Source organism: Theropithecus gelada, chromosome 3, assembly GCF_003255815.1.
Source record: "Theropithecus gelada isolate Dixy chromosome 3, Tgel_1.0, whole genome shotgun sequence".
In the NCBI taxonomy this organism is placed as follows: Eukaryota; Metazoa; Chordata; class Mammalia; order Primates; family Cercopithecidae; genus Theropithecus; species Theropithecus gelada.
In genome coordinates, this window is record NC_037670.1 from 81,717,564 (window position 1) to 81,739,584 (window position 22,021).

General features: G+C 50.2%; 1 protein-coding gene across 5 annotated transcripts in view; it reads right to left on the minus strand.

Annotated features, from left to right (window-relative positions):
• Positions 1–218: 218 nt before the first annotated feature.
• ADCYAP1R1 (ADCYAP receptor type I) overlaps positions 219–22,021 on the minus strand; it is a 58,977-nt gene continuing 37,174 nt past the window's right edge. For 2 of the 5 annotated variants that reach the window (XM_025379142.1, XM_025379141.1), the window contains 4 exons: positions 18,473–18,564; positions 8,291–8,420; positions 6,761–6,802; positions 219–5,162 (listed from right to left, as the gene is read on the minus strand). In XM_025379142.1, coding sequence (XP_025234927.1) covers positions 4,974–5,162; positions 6,761–6,802; positions 8,291–8,420; positions 18,473–18,564 — 453 coding nt within the window. In that variant the 3' untranslated portion in view covers positions 219–4,973. Of the gene's footprint in view, positions 5,163–6,760; positions 6,803–8,290; positions 8,421–10,971; positions 11,056–15,399; positions 15,484–18,472; positions 18,565–22,021 lie in introns of all 5 variants that reach the window. The other 3 variants (XM_025379140.1, XM_025379138.1, XM_025379139.1) reach the window with 3 other exon arrangements.

Here is a 22,021-nt window from a genome sequence, read left to right on the forward strand (position 1 = left end):
TGGAGATCCTTTAAGGCCAAGACTTCTAATTTACTTTTCGGGTTTCATCCTAGGCTCACTCAGGCCCACTCTCATATTTCTCCTTTGGAATCTTAAAGGCCACTGGGCCTTGTATACACTGGATTACTCTGGGATGATCAAATTTTGGGGGTAGTCCTCTCCCCTTCCCCTTCCCCCTCCTCTCCTCCCTTCCCTCCACTTATGCCAAGTTACAGCCACCAGGAAAAATGGCAAAACATTTATTGAGTCATCTACAGCAGTCTGACATTCTTAAAATCCTGGACAAGATTATGAGCACAGCATTAATGGCAGCAGCGGTAGCAGTAAGGTCTGTGGGGCTTATCTTTATTGTGGGAGATGAAACCCAGGCTGGTCCAGCTCCCACGAGTGAGGCAGGAACCATGTCTGAGATGCCAGGGGCTGCACCACTCCAGCCCTGACAGAGGCAAAGCTACAGAAGACAGACATAAGACAAGACACACATGGCCAAGTGCAGAAACATCCCAAGACTGTGAGTTCAGGAAAATAAGGAATGGGCACACCAAAATGTCCCAGATCCTTGAAGATGACTCCCAAGGGCATGGCTGCTGTCACCCATATGGAAGTATCCTCTCTCTGATCCCAACAGAAAACTGAATCAGCTGATGTAGATAAAGCTAGAATTCTGTGTCCATCTGAGCCTTCTGGCGTCCCCCTTACTCCTGATGCTGGTGGTTTTACAAATGGGGCAAAGGTTAACTCAAGAGGGCTCAAAGCAGTAGATAAACAGCAAGGAGTCCCTTCCAGCAGCTTTCATCCCAAGAACAAGCCCACATCTGTGTAGTTTCCAAAATCTTTTCACACACAAGCCATCTCATTTCAACCTTATCCTTGGCCTGTGGGACTAACAATGCCAATGAAGTCCTCCCCATTACTCAGATTAGGAGGCCGAGGCCCAAAGAAGGTAAGCCCTGGATCACAGAGCAGGTGGCTAAGTCCAGGTTAAAAAGCAGGTCTCCCCACACCACACTGACTCCATTGCTTCTCCTGCAATAGAGTCCTGGAAAACCATCGGTCACCAGAGCCCCTCTCCTGTGCAAGGTTACATGCGTACTGCATGGAAGCCTTGAGTGTCACATTCTGTTCATGTGCAGGGCTGTGCACAAACTGGTGAGCCATTTACTCATTCAGATTTATAAAATATACTGGATCCCACCATGGTGGCAGGCACCATGCTAGGCCCACGTGTATTTTCTTATCAGCCCAATGGGGAGGTTTGACCTATAGATCTCCAAGTTTCCTCCCAGCTTTAGTATTTTGTGAGCCTCCTCAGAGACATATGGGGAATGAGTCAAGGTCAAATAAGCCAGGAGTAAAGCTTGGAGAAGCCCAAGTCCCTGCTCCTTGCTCAGGGCTCTTCTAGCTGACTTCCATGGTCCCTGGGCTCAAGGAGGACTTTGTGATAAACTATTAATACTTTATGATAATACTAAATGATAAAGTATCAATACTTGCTGGCTCCACTTTGAAGTGGCCATGAAGAGGGCAAGGGACTACTCAAAATAAAAGAGTCCCTTTGGGCTTTCCCTTCCACGAAGAGTGAGGGTCAGATGAGAGAGGTGAGTGGGCATCCTTGGCGGGGATTATAGATGCAAGTGTTTCTTAAACCTCGGGCTTGGCTCTAGCTCCCTGGCCCTGTTCCACAAAGAATCCAGCTTGGAGGGGGTGGGGTTAGAGAGGAGTCACTGTAGGCCACTGGATGTGTCAAGCAGGGTGACAGAGCTACACACTGGGACAGAGAATGTGGCTTGGACTTAAGTGGGGAGTCATGAAGTCTGCAGTGCTAGGGACCACCACAGATTCACTGAACCACAGAGCCACCCACATCCTGCACTAGGACCTCCCTCTCTGGCTCCCCGACAGCCTCAGCATCCTTGACTTGGAATCCCATTTCCCCCAGGATGAGTGTCCTTCCCTGACACTGCCTCCCTGCTCCCTGGCTGGACAGTTGTGACAGGGAAAGAGCGATTTCTTCATCCCAAGGATAATTCAGCCTCCCATGGGTGAGTTTTGTCCTTTAGGATTGCATAGAACGAGAACCCCCTTTCCAGGAATGATCATCAACAGGGGTGGAGTCTGACAAGCCTGCTCCTCCCCAGCCCCACTTTTCCCAAGCCTCTCAAGCTGTCTTCACTTGACAGTATTTCTTATCCTTTCCTGGCCCAGGCAAATACCACAGTCCTGGGGCCCATTCCAAGTAGATGGCTGGTGTTTAGACAGAGTTCCAGAGATGCGTTGGGCTACATACAAATCATCTATTCTTACTGCCCATTTTACAGATTTGAAAACAGAGGGTCAGAGAGGGAAGGGTTTTACACAGACCTTATGCTGTCCCCCTACTGCCTGTGACCCTGAAGGCCAGAACCTCCTGGAACATTGAGAATACATCAGGTATATCTGCTCACAAGACTGGCAAAAATTCATTCAGACAGAAAAACCAACCAACCAACCAACCAATAGGAACCCGGAACCTCTATGAGGACACAAGGCCAGGCTCAGGAAGCAGCAGACTGCATGGGGTTCAGGATTGATTTTCTTTTTACTGTTTTGTGATGATGTCTGTGTAATGCCAAAGTTTCTTCTTCCACAATGAAACAGACCTGCTGTTGGGAGCGATGATGAATGAATGGGGTCCATCCCCAGGGAGCTGCTCCTTGGATCTGGAGGTGGCCACTGGAGGTGGCACCCCACCCCAGCAAGGTATATATGGCTGCATCTACGTATCATGCCCAAGGCACCTGTTCAAATGCCCATGACCTAATCCTTCCTTCCAGGCCATCAGCTCTCACTGTGGTGTCCAAATGGAAGGGACAGAGGGTCCATTTCCAAGAAATGGAAAATAAACAGCATCCTGTCTCCATCCTTCTACACACACACACACACACACACACACACACACACACACACTCATCAAAACCTGATAGGAGGCACAATGATGCATGCCCTTTTGCCTGCCTTGGCTTTGAACTGGAAAAATCACTTAAGTACAGGGCCTAGAGAAGCAGCAGAAGTTGCCTCATCTCACAAATGGGAAAACTGGAGCCCAGAACAGGGAGCATCATGTCCACAGTCACAGCAGTCTGAACCCAACTGGGATAGAGTCTAGTTTCCTGAACCCCAGGCTCCTTCCAAGCAGCCCAGACCCCCTAGCAGTACCCAAAGTGCAAGATGGCCACAGGACGCTTGCGTCAGTGCAGGTGGAGGGGATCATGAGGTCAGGTGCAGGGCAGAAGGACCACTGCACACTCCATGATCAATCTGAGTCGCCAAGCATGCCCAGGAAAGGGCAGGTAGCTCCTTTCTTCCTCTGGTTTTGCCAAAGACCCAGGGACTTACTTGACTGGCCAAGGACACAGAGCTCCTCTCTAAATTACAGCAGCAAGAGCCTTTTCCAGCCACTCTGAAAGCCTCTCCAGAAACATTTTCCCAAGTCCCCCAGGCCCCTTCCTCTTTATAAAATGAAGCAACATCCTCCTCCACCCAAAGTCCCCAAGCATTCCAGAACATCATCATGAAACAAGTCCACAAACAGAACTTGGACAGGAGTAATACCAAATGCTGACATGGAATGAGCTAGGTCACACAGGGACCACGTACTCTAGCACTTTCCTCTGCCTCCTCAGCTGGGCACCGCCCTATTGTACATTCTCAGGCTGAGGGTGTGCAACCTGCAGCTGGGGAGCCAGGGCGGGTCGTGCGGAGCAGCCGCCCCATCAGCAGCCGCTTCTGCCCCTGGGCATGGTGGGTGTGGCTTCTCCTCCCGACACCCCAGCAGCCCATGCAGAGTCAAGGTCAAGGGCATATAAGGGACATCTTTGCAAAGGTCTCAGAGATTTCAATAGTTGAGTCCAGGCCCGAGGAGCTGGTGTCTGGGGCTCCACATCATCCATGGGGGTGGGGGTTGAGGAGCCCTGGGCCCCAGACTCGGGTGCAGGTGCTTCAGGATTCGCCGACATCACAGGCAGGCGGCTGGTACATCCTAGTCATGGCTTTGACTTAGGGGAAATGGGGAGGGGACGGCTTAAGGGCTGTCTGTGGTGGGCATGGTCGGAGACGGCTTCTGGAAGGCATCCATGAGGGTGGAAGAGGTGGAAGGGAGGTGACCAGAAAAACCCTGTCCATCTTAAGCTGGGGGTAAAACAATGGAGATGGCGAAGGTTTTCTTCCATGGGCCTCCCAAACTCCATCTCTTTCCCAATCACAGCCACATTTCTGGCTCTCAGCTCCTTTTGGATCAAATGAAAAGCACCAGAACCTTCCCTGACCTGCACACTCTCCACCCAAACTGAAGTCTCTGATGAGAAAAGCCTTGGAGCCGTCCCACTGCCCTGGGGCCCAGGAGCTGAGCACCCAGACACCAAGATGCCAGGCGAGTGCCAGGAGGCCTGCACCAAGCGGTGTTCTGGCCACCCGAGCGGGCCCTCTGCTAGGCCTCAGGGACTTGGGTCCAGGACTGAGAAGAGCCCCATGGTGGCATGCACACTTGAGGGGTCACACCCAAAATCAGATGATGGGGGGCCTGTTGGGGCAGGTACCACCCCAGCTCCCACAGGCAAGGTCTCTTCAGCCTTAGCTCACAAGGCCTCACAGCTGGGGTCAGGCCATCACTGAGGCTGACCAAGACACAGTGGGGTGGAGCTGAGACCCGACTGGAAGTGAGCGGGGACACTGGGGCAAAGAGGGAAGAGATGGGACAACTTTTCCAAATTTGAGGAGTATTTACATGTCTGGGGTCAGGGGACCACAGTGAGTGGGACCAAAACAAGGAGGGGACAATCCCAGTCTGTGCCCTGCCTCCTTCTCCCCCCTCAGGAGCCAAGCTTCCGGCCCAGGGCCTGCCCAAGGGGAGGGAAGAGGCGCGAACATGCGTGGGCTGGCGCCTGCCTGCAGTCCCAGCCTGTGGATGGAGGAGAGGAGGAGGAGGGGAGCACGGCTCAGGTGGCCAGATTGTCAGCAGGGAGGCCAGACATGCGGATTTGGGAGCTGCTCTTGCTCAGGATGGAGAGCTGGGTGCCCCCGTTCACCCCACTGCTGGCCAGAGACGGGTGTCGGTGCTTGAAGTCCACAGCAAAGTAACGGTTCACCTTCCAGCTTCGCCATTTTCGCTTGATCTCCGCTTGTACCTGCAGGGAGCAAGGTGGACATCACTTCCAGGTGGACATCCTCTCCAGCCTCCAGGCCCTCTGGCCTGGGGCCCTTCCCAGACTGGCACTGCCACCCTCAGCACCCTTCCCCCTCCCTAGTTGCAGCCTGCGGCCTTCAAGGTCTCCAGTGGGGGCTTTTAGCAGCTGTAGGCAGGGGCGCCTCTGAGGAGCTGACCTGAACAACCCCTTCCCCTGCCACTTTCTGAGCAAGGCCTCCTAACAGCTTCCTGTTGTTTTCAGGCCAGGCAGAGACTAGTCCATCGGGTCCTTCAAGAAATCTTTAACAAGCAGCCGCACAGGGCAGGTGGATCGGGAAAGGATCCCCTCTCTTGGCTGACCAGTAAGAGGGCTACACATTAGAATCACCTGGGGGGCTTTAAAAATTCCAGGTGCCCAGGTCATACCCCAGAACAATTACATCAAAAGCTCTGCACAAGACCCAGGCATCATATTTTTTAAAGCTTCCCAGGTGACTCCAATGGGCAGTCAGGGTTGAGAACCATTAAATAATGCACCCCTCTGGGAAAACACACACCCATGTAGCTCTTAGCATGGTGAGTGGGGGCCAGGCTGGGTCTCAACCTCCATGTGCCTTTTCAGTCAAGCACCTTTGTGCAGTGCACAGACTGCACAACTGGAAGCAGCGCCTACAGCCACCCTCTCCAGTTCCAGCTCCTACTTCCACTGCAAGCTCAGAACAAGCTACGTACATGCCCACTTCTAAGCTCTCCTGGCCATTACCTGCAGGGCCCTTTCTGCCTCTCCTTGTCTGTCCTAATCTGATCCTTCTGTAGGTTGTCTGGGTGATCACAGAGCCCAATCTCTTTGTTGCTCAGATGCAAAAGAGGAAGGAGCCTGCCCAGGTGATGCAGCTAAGACCCAAGCACTGGTGCAAAGACTCCCGCCTACTCTCAAATCCATCCTAGCCATTCAGTCCCCACTGCTGCCCCAGCAACTCTGTTTCGGGTTGTGCTCAAGAGTTTCACCCCAACAGGGTACAGAGGGAGCCCCCGAACCACATCTCTTGCAATGGAGTATTACTAGAAGGTTCCAGGTCTCTCCCTGGGGTCTCTTCCAAATTCTCAGTCTCCCTTTTATCAGGGGACAGTTTGGGCCAGGCTGTCTGGCCAATTAGGGGCAGCCCTGAGTGCTGGGCAGCTCCTGGCTCAGCAGCTGTGCCGAGCACAGCCTCATGGCCTGTAGGTCCTATGTCCTGTGCCCCAGCCTTCCTTATTGTCAATTCCTCCTCACCATGGAGTGTCTTATGGAGAGGACCCTCCCAGGGAGATCTGCGCACAGCAGAGCTGACGCTTTTACCAGGAGCTTTGCTCTTCAGGTGGGGCCTCAGCTGCACGGCTAGGAAAGTGGGACAGATTCCAGCACAGGGTGCAGGTATCAGGAGGTCCTGGCACCACACAATGCCAGGAGCTGTGTGACCAGCCCCTCCTCTCAGTGCTGGGAACCTGGCAGAGTCCCCTCTGGGGAGTCAGTCCCATGTGGCCGACAGGTGGCTCCCCTGTCTGCTTCCCAGAAAGCCCCACTTCCACTGCCAAGAAGCCAGAGGGACAAGGTCTTACCTCGCCATTCAGAAAACAGTAGAGAACAGCCACCACAAAGCCCTGCGAATAGAGAAAGTAAGCCTGAGGATGCTAGCAAAGGACTTTCTGAAATGCTGTGTGGGGCATGGAGGGGGTGACTCTAGGAAGCAGAAATACACCATGATCTGGATGGGGGCACCTGCCCAGGGATCTGGGGTAAGATGGGACAGTTCTACTCTACCAATGAAGCCACGTGGCTAGTGGGCAAGTCCTATCCCACAGATTCTAGCTTTGGATCTCACATTCCCTTGTTCAAATCCTTCCCATTCCCAAAGGCCAGCTTTACCCCACTTCCTATAAGAAGCCTTCCCTGAATGCCCTAGAATTTATCTTGGCTCCTAACCAGCCTGCAGGCTTCTGAGGGTAGGACCCCTCCAGGACAGAACAGACCTGTGCCATCCTTGTCCACCGTCTGCCCTCCCTGGGCCATCTCCCCAATCTGCCCTCCCTGGGCCAGATACTGTCATACACAGCAATGCAGAACACCACGCAGAGTGAGTACTTGGCACAGCATATGCACTTAGCTATTCTCTATATATTCTTTAAACCTACATGAAAAAGCAGGAGCATTTTCTTGAATGCTGCAAATTAGTTCCTTGCAATCCCTGTGCCCTGTGCTGTCGCTTGAAGGTGTTGGAAGAATGATAGCTCAAGGACCCCAGAACTGGTCAGCGAGCACAGAGACAGGAGCCCTGGGCTCTGACTCCTGGGCCAGGGCTTTGTCTATGAGCCCATGAGGCCAGTCTCAGATGAGACCCATGGTCAGTCTCACCAGACTAAGAACCTGGGCCAGGTTAAATGGCCTTGAAGTAAAATGGTGGAGGAGATCAAGTCAGATCTGGAGAGTAACTTTCTGACCATCAAGATCAAATCCTAATTCAAACAGCTGGCTTAGGGAGAGGCACTCTATCCCCAGACACTCCAGAGCTGCCCCTGCCTACGTCTGCCCACTGCTGCTCCTGCCTGCTCATTTCCTCACCGTGATTCGCCTAGCCCCTTACTCATTTCCAGTCCATCCAGTCCTTCCTCCAGGCACAGAGGCAGCATTCTGTTCGCCCTCTCATCCCCTCACTCACTCATGCCTGTTTGCTCGTGCACTTGTGCAGCTCACTGGGCTCTCTGCGGCCAGGCCCTGTGCTGGGGACCTAGAGGTGGGTAAGACAGAACTCAAGGGGTACATGGCCTAGAAAGCTGAAGTCAGGATGTGGAAACACTGGGCTCTTAAGGACACTCCACCCTACACCCCAGGCTGTTGGGAGGTGCCATCTCAGGTCACCCAGGGTGGGGGCCAGGAGTAGGGGCAACTGGTTCAGGATACTCAGATGCAGTGATGGGCAGACACCAGTGTGTCTTCTTACAGAAGCCCTGAGGGTAGACAGCAGACAGGGCTCCCTCATCACCTCTACTCTAGTACTCATTTCACAGTCTAGGTTAAAGAGCCTCCAGCACCACCTGCCGGTGAGCAACTGGCTCCCAGTGAGTTCTGCCCTCCCCACGCGCCACACCTACCTGGAAGGAGCCCAGCCCCAGCTCAAACACGAGTCTTTCCCTTTTGCTGACATTCTCTGGGGAGAAGGCGAATACCGTGTAGTGGATTCCGAATAGTGGGATGAGCAGCAGGGTGGACCGCGCCAGCCGCCTGTCGGGAGAAAGCAAAACACCTGCGCTGGGGACTTCCAGGGCTCAGGGCCAGAGCCACGGAGGGAAGGCTCAGTGAGGGGACCACAGAGGAAGAAACTCGGGAGGGATTCTAGGAGGAACTTACTGACCCTGGGCATCGGCAATCTCCAAGTGGGCAGGAGGAACCTGCTGCTGGGAAACTGAGTCAAAGGTGGAGGAGAATGCTCTGAAGTGGGCCAGGCAGGGGAGGAAGGGCTGGAGGACTGCAGTGCTTCCTGAGGCAGCTCTCCCGGGGTTCCCCTGCCTGCCTCTGGCCCTAGGCTGACAGCAGGGTGGGGCTCCATTCTGAAGGCACAGGGCCACAGAAGCCCACAGCTAGGACACTGGGACCATGTGCACTTGTGGGTCCTGCTCTATGGGGGGTGCTCCCAAGGGTTCCCCCAGAGTGGGCACACTGGCTCCCCGTGGGTCTCCTCAGAGAGTCCAGCTCTGCCCTGCAGATGCAGCCTCCCCCACATCTGCATCCAGCCCGGCTCCTCCAGAGAATCAGCCTCCCCAGCTCCCGGCAGAGCTAAGTCCCCTGGGGTGGACAGCAGGCATGAGGCAGTCATTTGATTTGGGGCAAATATACCACGTGTTCCTCTCTCCCTCATCCAGCCTTTCTGGGAGAGAACGTTCTGTTGAACATGGGAGCTCCAGATCTCTAGAGAAGCCGAACTCTTGGAGTCTGTGTGAGGCCCTTGACTTCCTAGCTTACACTAAGAGAGGAGACACAGTGGGAGGAGGAGCAGCCTGAGGAGATCTTCAGGCAGAGGAAGCTCAGCCCGGAAAGGAAGAGAACCGTGAGTGTGGGTGCCCACCCCTTCCCACCCTGCTCACAAACAAGGGCCAACAGGATCCGAGCAGGTTCCTGCTGAGCCCAGATGTGATCCTGACCGGCCCATCCTTCCAGCCTTCCTCTTATCTGTCTGTCTTTGACTGTGACTCCCTGAAGGTGGGAGTGGTGCCTCATTTATCTGGGGCAGGGAGCTGACACTGGGAAAATGCCTGTTCCATGAAGAAATCCATGTGGCACACAGGCCTAGAATGAGAGCCTCAGCATCCTCAAAACAATTATCTCTTGGGCGCTCAGGTCTTGTTCATCTCTGGTTATCCATGCCTGGCACCGGAAGGCAACAGGGGGTGCTTGTAGAAGGAATGAAAGTCAAGAATGCAGAGGAAAATGGCCAGAAACACGGGACATGGATGTCTTGGGGATTCCTCTGTGGCCCTACCTATAGGGGCTACTTTTAAAAAGATGTCTATGGAAGGAGTCCAGGAAAGGAAGCTGGCCCCAGAACATGCCTGTGGCCCCTGCCTTCCTCCTCCTGGCCTCCATCCCCACAGGTGGGACCATTTCCAAGTACCTGTCCCTGTAGTCTGAAAAGGGCCCTGGAAACCAAGAAGTCAAATCTCTCCAGCTTCCGTGGTGGCATTACATGGGACGGATTCAGAGGGTGAGAAACAGTGACGCTTCAGGCCTTTCCCAGCCACAAGGTGGGTGCAGTGATAGTAGTGAGGGCATTCCACAGCACAGTCCAAGGGCAACACCTTCCCTCCCCATCAGCCCTACAGCAGCCCCAGAACAGTCAGGGACTTCTGCTGAGGAGCCAGGGCATCCCAGTGGCCACTTTGGCAAATGGGGCAATAGGGACAGACAAAGGGTCTCTAGAGCCCAGCGTTCTGGGACTGTGCTTCTAAGCTAACCGAGGTCTCGGGACAGAAACATATGATGCGAGCCACTACCCATAATGACATGGGGACTAAGCCTCTGTCCTCCTGCCCTGAGGAGCCAGCAATGGGCAGAAGAGTCCTAAAATACCAAGAAGGGCATCAGAGATGCCCAAATTACAGTGGGCTGCCCAGGGGGACAATGGTACCCTGAGTAAAAGGAATGTCCAAATTGAGTCTGATATTCCAGCCAGAGACTCCCTGGGGCAAAGTGCTTAGGATTCCCTGGGTTCAAATCCTCCCTCTGCCAATTAGCAGTCCTTGAGTGAGTGACTTAATCTCTCAGCACTTCAGTTTTCTCATCTGTAAAATGGTGATGATACAAGGACCCAGCTCACAGAGTTGTTGTGGGGATTAAGTGAGTTAATGCTGACTCACACACAAAGTGCTATGGACACTGGAGTGGAGTTCCCTGCCCTGTGCAGGGGAAGGTCTATATGAACTCAGGCTCTGAGACTCTTGGAAATAATTTTGCAGTTGAAAACACTGAAGCTCAGAGAAGGTGGGGACTGAGGAAGGCCACACACCAGGCAGCAGCAGCAGAGAACATGGGGTGCTGCCTCCTCAGGAAGTACTCACAATGGCCGTAGATCCATCCCCATGCCCTGCACACCCACCCCATGACCATGAGGCTGCAGAGAACTCACAAGACACACAGACACCAACATGCAACAGCCAGGAATGGGTTTGGCCTGGGAGGCACAGGCTGGCTCTCCACTCTCCTCCAGCAGCGGCAGTGGCAGCATGCGTCCCCCACCCCTCCAGGATTCCTGGCCACAGCGTCGGCCACGCACACTTACAGAGTAATGGTGGACAGTTCTGACATCCTGCAAGAGTGCTGCTGAGCCCGCTGTGGCTTGCAGTAGCATTTCTGCACGCAGCTGCTGGGTGTGACAAGATTAGCACTTCTGTCAGCTGGGGGGCACCAGGCAGCGAAGAAACTCAGTTTACAGGTTAGGCAGAAAAGAAGAGGGTATGGAGACAGGGCCAGGGCAGTCACATGGAGGAGAATGAGGGAGCCAAGGGCCAAGACATGGGCAGCTCTGGACAGAGAAACGCACGCCTATATGTGGACATGAGTGTGCATGGCCGCACACACACACGCGCGCACGCACTCACACTCACACTGGGACCACTGATAGGTGGGTGGGCTTAGAGGGTGTGTGTATCCGGAAGGTGGCCTGGGCTAGGTCTCACACAGGGAGTCAGGGCTGCTTCCAGAGTTGGCTCCAAGCTTAAGAGCCCAGGCTCGTCGAGGTCCCACTCAACAAGACAAGAGTTGGAAACTCACACTGCGGACCTTCTGCACTGCCTAGCACAGGCAACCTGAGCCTCTAATCAGGCCAGTTCTGGGCTTGGCTGTGAAGGTCAACTTGGGTGTCCGTCCACTGATCTTTCCCCTCTACCCTCTCCCTCTCCTCTGGTCCATAGCTTCCTCCCTCTGAGCCTCCCAGCAACTCAGAATCAGCACATACACAGGGGACAGAGGTAAGTCAGATTGAATGGGTTGTTAATTCATCCAGACCTAAACTATTCCAATACGACAGCCACTACCCATATGTGGCTATTTGAATTTAAATTAATCAAATTAAAAACCCACATCCTCAGTTGTTCTGGTCACATTTTAAGGGCTCAACAGCCACATGGAGCTAGTGGTTATCATATCGGACAGCACAGACATAGGACATGCCCATTACTGCAGGGAGTTCTCGGGGACAGTGCTGGGCTGGACTTCTTGATAAAAGTTCAATGGGCAGGGGCTGAAGACTGAGAGGAGCGCCTTTGGGCACGGCCCCATGGCTTTCAGAAACAAACCACTTCAAGGAGGGGGACCCAGGCTGCAATCTCGCTCTACACTCTCCTGGGTGGACCCAGGACTTCTGTCTCCTCAGGGAGGTCTCAGGCTGACTCTCTGTGTCTCCAGTATGGTCCTGCTTGGACTTGGGCTGACACAAGCCATGAACACTTTCCCCTTCTCTCACAGATGTGTCAGAGATAGATGATGAGCTGTATCACCTTCTCAGATTGCAGAAGGGTTGCTACTTCGTTAACTCTCCTCAGGTACCACACGGCTCTGAGGCTCCTGGTGCTGGTCAGTGAATTAATAAATCAGATTGGACCTGATGCAAATGAGGATAGCTACAGAGACCACACCCTTAGCATTCAGGATCTGCCTTGTGTGATTCCAGTTCTGTAAGAGTAAGCCTGAAGGTACCTGACAGGTGGTGACGTGTCATTTCACTGAGGCCAGAATTTGTGTCACACACTTCCAAGATGGGGCAAACCCAGGTTCCCCCGACATCTGTGCATAACGGATTTGGGGTTCCCATTCAATAAACAGCACCATTCAATTCACACTACACTGCGAGGTGGGAACTACAGATCCCCTTTTCCAGAAGAGGAATGCTGAGGTTTGGTTTGATGCTTTGCTACTCAGACTGCCACCCCCAGACCATCAACACCAACACCCCCCGAGAGCTTCTTAGAAATGCAGAATCCTAGGTGCCACCTCAGACCTGTGGTCAGAATCTGCACTTTAACTAGATCCCTGGGAGAGCCACATGCATGCCAAAGCTTGAGAAGCACTGTTAGGAGGTATTCATCTACCTGAGAAGCTTCTTCATGATTCCTCAATGAATGTCAAAGGTCTATTCGCACACATACAAAGAGACAGACTCAAATAAGTATGATTTTCTCAATTAAAAGAGCTTAACTGGGTATACAGAAATGGTACCTATTCTATTCTTCAAATTTATTATGTACCTTGCCCTAGCTGAAAAGTTGGTTAGTCTCAGGCTGGGCTCAGTGTCTCACGCCTGTAATCCCAACACTTTGGGAGGCTGAGGCAGGTGGATTGCCTGAGTTCAGGAGTTTGAGACTAGCCTGGGCAACATGGTGAGACCCCATCTCTACTAAAATACAAAAAATTAGCCAGGCGTGGTGGCAGGTGCCTGTAGTCCCAGCTACTTGGGAGGCTGAGGCAGGAGAATCACCTGAACCCAGGAGGCAGAGGTTGCAGTGAGCCAAGATCATGCCACTGCACTTCAGCCTGGGCAACAGATCAAGACTCTGTCTCAAAATGATAATAATTGGTTATTCTCTCCTATGGCCAGTGACCCCTCAACCTTGGCTTGGGTAAACCACAGAAATCAGGGTCCAGGAGACCCCCCAACTTCAGCTGTTGCTTCCTACATGCCAAGCTTAAACCTTCACCCCAAATTCTGAAGTTCTCCTCTGCAGTCCTGCTTTCTTTAGCTTCAAGATTGTTCCTGTCCCTCTTGGACCCTAGATGTTTCTACCGTAAACACAGACTCCTCCGATTTTGTTAAGGTTTCTTTGAAAGTATTCCAAAGACCATTTAGTGACAAGTTCCTGGGAAACTCTGCACCTGGTGAAGTTGTGTGGCACTGATGGGGGTCGGGGAGGGCAGATCAAGGAGCAGCTTGGGGGAGGACTGACCCTGGAGGGCTCTTGAAGGAGACGAGTCTAAGGAAAAGTCTTTCCCCAAACCTTCAATGGCTCTGCCCAAAAGGACTCATGGAAAAGAAAAAGAACAAACAGTGCAGGAAAGCCAGAGATGGGGCGGGAGACAGAAAGATGTCAGAATCTCTGAAAAGTCACAATTAGGGAAAAGGGAAAATAAATTAAGTCAGGAAGAAGAGATGAACCTAGACTGGCTGATGCGATAAACTCTGAGTTGGATCCAAAAGAGACTAAAAGCTCAGGCAAGGGTGTTGGGTGGGGCTGTCTGGAGAACAGAGCAGCCTGACTCAGAAAGTGGGAGACCCTATCACAGGTGCAGGACCCACCCCCACGTCTGCCAGTCAGAGAGCCTTGGCCTCCAGGACTGGCTCCACCACAGCTTCACTGTGTGTCTGCAGGAAGGTCACAGCCATTTCCATGTCTCGGCACTCACATCTGTCAGCCAGGGATCCAGCACACAGTTTCTATGAGGGCCAAACTCCAGAAATGCTTCCGCAGCTGTTGTGTGCAGGGCTGGCTAGGCTACAGCCCTGGGAAACACCCAGAGAAACGCTAGACAGAGACACCTGCAGGGAGCCCTTTGCAGGCAGCATCCCTTTCTTCTTCACGTCTGCAGTCCTGGGGATCAATGTGGTGCTGGCCACTTGGCGGTCCACAGAATGTGGTGGACTGAGCTGAACACACTCCATAGGGTCTCTCCTGATACTAAGATGCTATGCCACCCCCAGAGCCCTGCCCAGTCCCAGAAGTACTCCCTACACACTGGCACCCCACTAGCAGCACAGCTCACAGATCCTGGGAACTTCCTACCCACCACCACCTCCTCCCCAACCACAAGGACGAGCCACCCCTCCACACTCCCGGCCAGCCCAGAGGGGTCCCAGCTGGGAAGTCTGGGCACCCTAGCACAGGGTTTTGCTCAGCCACTGACTGCTGGGTCATCTTAGGTGATGCCATTTTCCTTCTCTGGACCTCAGTTTCTCTGTCTGCAACATGAGGGTAACAATTCCCTGCTGCCGGCCCCTAACATGAACTTTGAGGATCGGGTGCTCCTCGGCAGGGGAGGAGGTGCTGTGGAAGTGGAAGATGGAGGCTGTGTGAGCTGGAAGGCTCTGGCTATGGAGGAAGTCCCTAGACTGAAAGCTGCCTGGCTGCACTTATGCCTGGCCCTGGCACAGCCATCTCCAGAGATGTGTGCATCCTCCCCAGTGGGGCCAAAGAGACCCCATGGGAGTACAGATGGGTTTTCCCTCCTCCGCCTAAGCTGCAGCTTCCAATGCTTGTCTTCCAGGGAGGTGGCCCCTGGAATTAAGCCGCTCACTTCAAGGCAGGGGGCGGAGGCTCTCCCCAAACAGTTAATGTCTACCCTGGAAGCCTCACCTCTCCCCTTTCTGAACCAGTTACCTGCTCACAAAGGTCAACTCCAGCTAACACTGATCTACCTGAGGCTGAGTGCCAACCCCCGCTGAGGGCTAAGCCCTAACCCCCCTCACCCCTGCCCCAGACCAAGTTGACCCTGAGCACATGCTGAGCCCTGACCCAGCCCCTGATGCCCACTTCCCAAGTCCTGTCCCCAGCCACTCATCCTACCAGGAGCATCAGTCAGAAAGGATGAGTGGCTCAGTGCCACCGTCCCCCTGCAGAGGTCCCAGACCCCAACAGGTGCTTCTGAGGCTGGGTCAGGAACACCATCTTGGTCTATGGAGGACAAACCCTTATCACCTGAGCAGCTGGAACCAACCTACAGGAAAGGGAGTGAATGCTGGTCTGAGGACACAGGCAGGGGGTCCTCTTGGGCTTTCTTGGGGACTCGCGGGCTTAAATTTGTTCTGGAAACAAGAGGAAAAAACCGGAGAGCTGTTGTGGGCAGATCTGAAGGGGCTTTTCGGCCCCACACATAACTCTGGCACCCCAGGGGACTCCGGCACAGCCCTGGAATCTCCCTCTCCCCTCAATCTCTGCCCTCTCACCTCCCCTGAGCCTGGCATTCTCCCCTCCTCCCAGTGCAGACACCTCCCAGCTCAAAGCCAGCTCTGCCAAGCACTCTGGGCTGAGGGGGCTTTCACACAGGCTAGAACCCACCAGGGGCCTCTTCTTCCAGGAAGCCTAATTTTGTACACTTGTTTAATGCTATCTTTTCATCTGTGCATTCCTTGAGGGCAGGGATGATGGTGCTGTCAAGCTTGGGGTGAAAGGCCTGCCCGCACCATAGCCATGGCATCCTCCTTCCTCCTGGATTCATGTCACTTCACTGATAACTAGTTCCCTCAGCTGTAACATGGTGATTCTATTTGACAGTGGCTTACCTATTCCACCAGATTCGCTGGATGTTTGCGGGTGTTAAATGTGCATGGATGTGGTCGTGAGTATTGCCAAGTGACCTACAGCTCTTAGCAGTGTGGTCAATTGGATTACTACTCACATTGGCCGACAGGGTCTCCATGACCCTGTCACTCAAACATGTTGCTGGACAGAATGGGATCAAGCTGATCCCCTGTCCTCTGTGGGCACTCCCACTTGGCTCACAGACTTCATCCATCTGAGTTTTTAATCATGGGCACTCAAGACTAGCAGAGGTTTGGCTTTCTCTAAAAAAAAAAAAAAAAAAGGATTTGCTGAGATTGCAAAGCGATTTGTTTTTTAATGCCAGAAGCAAACCAACTAGCTGGATCTTTAAATGTCCCAGATTAATAGAGTACTTAAATGTATAAACCATGTGCTAATTACAAGTAGCCCTTATCTATGCATTAGGAAGACCTAACAAGACTCAAGGCTCCTGTGTGTGGAGAACCTGAAACCTTGGCTCACACTTCTTTCCCACCAGGCCCTGGGGATTCTTGCTGCCCAAAGCAGAATGTCTGAACTGGCAAAGTGTGTTCAGGGTTCAGTAGGGTATCCTATTTAGTATGGAAAGCTGAGAGGACCCCCCAGAGAAGAGGCTGGGGGCCCTCAGTAGAAGAACAAATCCTACTAGGAAGGGGAGGAAATCAAGACCACTAGAGCTCAAATGAGAGATGAGGTTGACTTAGCTTCCTGCCAGCTTCAAATATGGGAGACAACTGTTAGTGTGTGACCAGATCCACACCCAAGCAGGAGAAACTGAGGCCAGACACAAGGGCAGTGTCCAACACTAGACAGGAGATGAGGCGAGCAGCGGGGCCCTATTTTGCGAATCCTTGAGATGAAGGCAGGAATGATATATCTAGGGCAGGTTATGTAGTAGCAGAGGGCTGGCCTCCCACCCCACAGTGCAGGGCCTCTAAGACTTTATGATTTATATTGATGAATAATTTTCCTCTACATAATATACACATATAAGCAAGAATTGGTAAAAACTAGCAAAACCATGAAAATAAAAACAGTAAAAGGATAGCAAAAAAAAAAAAAAAAAGTACTTTTTCCAATGTGACGTAATCATTGCATAGGCAGAAAAAACCTGGCTGAACACCTCAGGCCCTGTGCTAGTCCCCCACCCCTGGGAAAGGGTTTCACATGGGAAGTCCCCAGGCTGAACAGATTGACAGACCAAGAGCAAGCTCCACCTCCCTAAGGAAGCCTCAAGGAGCCTTAGGGAAGGATCTGGGATTTGGTCTCTGAGCAGTTCCTGCTTCTTCCCCCTAGGAGAATGACTGAGGAAGGGGGCCCTAGGGGAGCCCTGTACTGGGATTTCTCACCGTCCCACTTGTCATCTGTCCCACAGGGCAGCCATCAAGGTTGTGACCCACGTCTCTGATAAAGGCAGTACCATGTACCCAGTGACGCACCTAGTGAAGATACCTCAGCTCCTCCTCACTTGCTTTCTTCTGAAGGAGCAGAGGAAGCCACACATAGGGCTTTTGCCTTACCAGCAGATGGACCCCAGGGACTGCCCTCAGAACCAGAGTGTGCCCATCCACCCCCACCAGCCAACCACAGGGGACTACCAACCTTCCTCCCCAGCATCAGAAATGTCCTCATACCCCACACACCCAGCTGGTCATGCTCCCATTCACAAGGCCAGAGATGGGAGGTAGAAGGTGCTCTGTCTGATTTCAGAATGAGACAGGGCAGAGAGAAGTGGGAGAGGGCAGGCAAAGATAGGCTGTTAGGGACATGACTGCAGAAATACTTCTTGCAAATCAAGTGGCCATGAAGTGGAGAAAGCCCTACGCTCTATGGTAAGAGGCTGCCCTCTAACCCAAGAATCCTCAAACAATCAGATGTTCATCGGAAAGGAAGGAGTTGAAGAAATAAGACCACATGCAGAGGTAGAGCTGCCCTGAGGGCCAGTGGAGGAAAGAAAGTACCTCCCTTCCAACACCCAGACCAGTGAAAATGTGTCCACCTGACTCCCTAGTGGGAACTGGGCAACTTCCACAGTCTGGGCTGGGGGTGGGAATATCAGGCAACAGTGTATCAAAGGTATTCATGAGCTTCCCGTAGAACCAGGAACCCCAAAGGAAATTCAACTTCTAACCAACCAAGAACCTACCTCCCTTAAGAAATCTGGTGTTTTCCATCTTGACTCCTAGTCAGTCTCTCTGTCAGGCTCTCTCTCTCTCTCTCTCTCTCTCGCTCTCTCTCTCTCTCTCTCTCCCCCTCTCCCTCTCTCTCTCTTCCTGCCCATCCATATCATGGTCATGCAACTGAGGAGCTCCTGGGTTTGCTTAATGCTGGAAGGGCAACTATATTAAAGGCTGTTTAATCAGAAGAAGATCTGCAAATGCCGATGCTAGGTCACCCTATCAGCAAAGCACAGGCCTTCTTCTGCCTGTGACCTGAATGCAGGGCCCGCGCGGCTGTCAGCAATGGCTGTGGCATCCACACAATGGTACTTACAAGTAGATGCTGGACTCATTGCCTCCCATGTCTGGAGACTGAAGCTTCTGCACAAGGATGACGATAATGCCAATAAAAAGCACAAAGTTAACCTGAGGAGCGGAAAAGAAAAAAAAAAAAAGCAAATGGACATGATTCTGGGCAAAGACTTTCTATACCTCTGCCTCAGCATAGGCTATTATTCCTCCAGCAGGACCCTCCCCCACCTAGTCAAGATCCCATCTACACTTTTAATCCAAGATGGCGGCATGATAACTCGCATTTCTCTCTCCAGCCTCCCACAGTATCATTGAAATGAAGGAAGAGATAGAAGAAAAAGAATTCCATAGAAGTACGGGAAATAGGAAAGGACATCACGAGTAAGTCAGAAAAGTAAACCATTTCTAAAAGAGAAAGAGAAAACAGGATCAGGGTGATGGGAAAACTACAGCCCAAAAGAGATAAAGTAAGGCTATTGCAGAAGTGAGAGTTGTTCTTTAGAGAAATTCCAAGTTCAGAGTCATCAAATATGGGGAACCAGAATGGACAGCCATAAGCATTGCTAATTAAAGGGCTGCCTGGGAGTGGCAATAGTAGCATTGCCTTCAGATAAAGACTGGGGACAAAAGCTTCCTCAACAAAGTAGGAAGCTACGTGAACAGTCACAAAGGAGGAGGAAGGGGAGCAAAGAAACAGAAACAAGGCACAATGACAGGCCTACCCAGTTCTACACAATGTCCTTTGGGTGTAGCCAAAGCAGCCCTTGGAGAAGAAAATGAAGAGCCAAAAACTAACTGATTAAAAAAATAATAAATACTGGAAAACACTTAAGCATTCAAATCAAAAGCTAGGGAAAGATTACCACAAATGTAACTTATATAAGAAAGAAATTAATAATTATAAAAAATTATCAGAAAGAAATAAGAAAAAATAGGAGAACTGATCAATAAAAATAAAGTTTTATTTTTGCTTTTATCTTGTTTGTTGGTTTTTACAGATAAATTTAATGACAAAGCCTGTTCCATGAGGGCAGGATTCTGTCAGTCTTGTTCTCTGCTACATGCCCAGTTTGATCAGTGTCTGAAGTTTACAAAAATAAGCAATGGGGAAAGGATTCCCTATTCAGTAAGTGATGCTGGGATTGCTGGTTCACCATATGCAGAAGAGTGAAACTGGACCCCTTCCTTACACCATATTCAAAATTTAACTAAAGATGAATTAAAGACTTAAAGGTAAGACCTCAAACTATAAAAGTCCTAGAAGAAAACCTAGGAACCACCATTCTGGACATAGGCCTTGGGAAAGAATTTATAGCTTTCTCCTCAAAAGCAATTGCAACAAAACCAAAAATTGACAAGTGGGACCTGATTAAACTAAAGAACTTCATAGCAAAAGAAACTGTCAACAGAGCAAACACACAACCTACAGAATGGGAGAATATATTTGCAAACTATGCATCCAACAAAGGTCTAATATCCAGCATCTATGAGGAACTCAATTCAACAAGCAAAAGACAAATACTTTTATTAAAAAGTGGAAAAAGATATAAACAGATACTTCTTAAAAGAAGATGTACAAGCAGCCAGCAAACATATGAAAAAATGCTCAACATCACTAATCATCAGAGAAATGAGAATCAAAACCACAGTGAGACTCCATCTCGCATCAGTCAGAATGGCTATTACTAAAAAGTCAAAAGACAACAGATGCTGGGGAGGCGGCAGAGAAAAAGGAACATGGAAACACTGTTGGTGGGAATGTAAATTAATTCAGCCATCATGGAAAGCAGTTTGGAGATTTCTCAAAGAACTTAAAACAGAACCATCATTAGACCCAGCAATCCCATTACTGAGTATATGCCCAAAGGAAAATACATCATTCTACAAAAAAGACATATGCATTTGTTTGTTCATCACAGCACTATTCACAATAGCAAAGACATGGGATCCACCTAGGTGCCCATCAACAGTGGACCGGATAAAGAAAATGTGGCACATATATACCATGGACTACTACATAACCATAAAAAGAATGTAGACACATCCTTTACAGCAACATAGATGCAGCTGGAGGCCATTATCCTAAGTGAATTAACACAGAAACAGAAAACCAAATACCACATGTTCTCACTTAGAAGTGGGAGCTAAACATTGGGTACTCATGGACATAAAGACAGCAAAAGTGGACACTGGGAACTACTAGACAGCAAGGGAGGATGGGGGGCAAGGGTCGAAAAACTAACTATTGGGTACTATGCTGACTACCTGGGTGATGGGATCAACTGTGCCTGTAACTTCAGCATCATGTGATATACCTATGTAACAAACCTGCACGTGTATTCCCTGGATCTAAAATAAAAGTTGAAATTATTTTTTAAAAAATGAAAAAAAATCAATACCTGGTACTTAGTAATACTGCTAACTGTATGTGTTAGTCAATGAAAAAGGAAAAAATATAATTAAACATATTTAGGAATGAGAAAGATGGCAAGACAATAAACACACACAATATTTTAAATGATGAGAGAAAATTGAACAAAATGAGGAAACAAATATTAACAAAATCAACCTAAGAAGAGATAGAAAATCTAAGTAGAACAATAACCTCAGAAGAAATTAAAAAGTAGTTAAAGGTGTATGCATTAAAAGGTACCAGGTCTAGATAATTTTATAGACCAGTTCCAGAATAACATTAAGAAAGATGTAATTGACATACTGCTTAATTGTTTCAAGGCAAATTAAAAAACAAAACAAAACAAAAAAGAACCTTCAGGATTACCTATGAGGCTAACAAAATTTTGCTACGAAAACAGAATGAGGAGAGAAAACACACAGATACACACATGCGTACCTAAGACCGCAGAATTTTATGAACAATGCCAAAAACTTTAAACAAAGTATTAAAAAACAAAATTTATCAATACAGTAAAAGAATAAACAGATCATGTTAATAAAGGTTTTACCCCAAAAACGCACCCCCAAAAATCTAATATTTGTTACAATAACAGACTAAAACAACGAGCTTCCATTATCCCCCATAAGATCAGCAAGTGTAATTCAGCAAAGACATGGGAAATGAGCGCTCTTGTACCTTGCTCATTGAAAGCAATCTGATCTGCATGAAAATGTTAAATGTACATACTCTTCATCCCAGAAATTCCACTCTTGAGATTTATTCTAAAGACATATTCACATATGCTCAAGATATGCACAAATATGTTCATTGTGGCACTGTTCATAACGAAGGAAAACTGGAATACTATAAATATCCATCACTAAATAAATGATTACTTGAATGAATGCCTCCAAAACACATTTGATACAATTTGTCACCCATTCCTGATTTTAAAAAAACAAAAAACAAAACAACAACAACAAAGAAACACTGAAGCCAACAAGAAAAACTTTCCCGATTCAATGAGGGGTAATTGCCAAAACTAGAGCAAACACCAGCCCTACAAAAACAAGGGCTAAAAGATGTAAACACTGGAAAGAAAGAGCAAAATCTATTTTCATTTGACGATTATATAATTTTCTGCCTAGAAAATCCAGGAGAACCAACTGAAAAGGT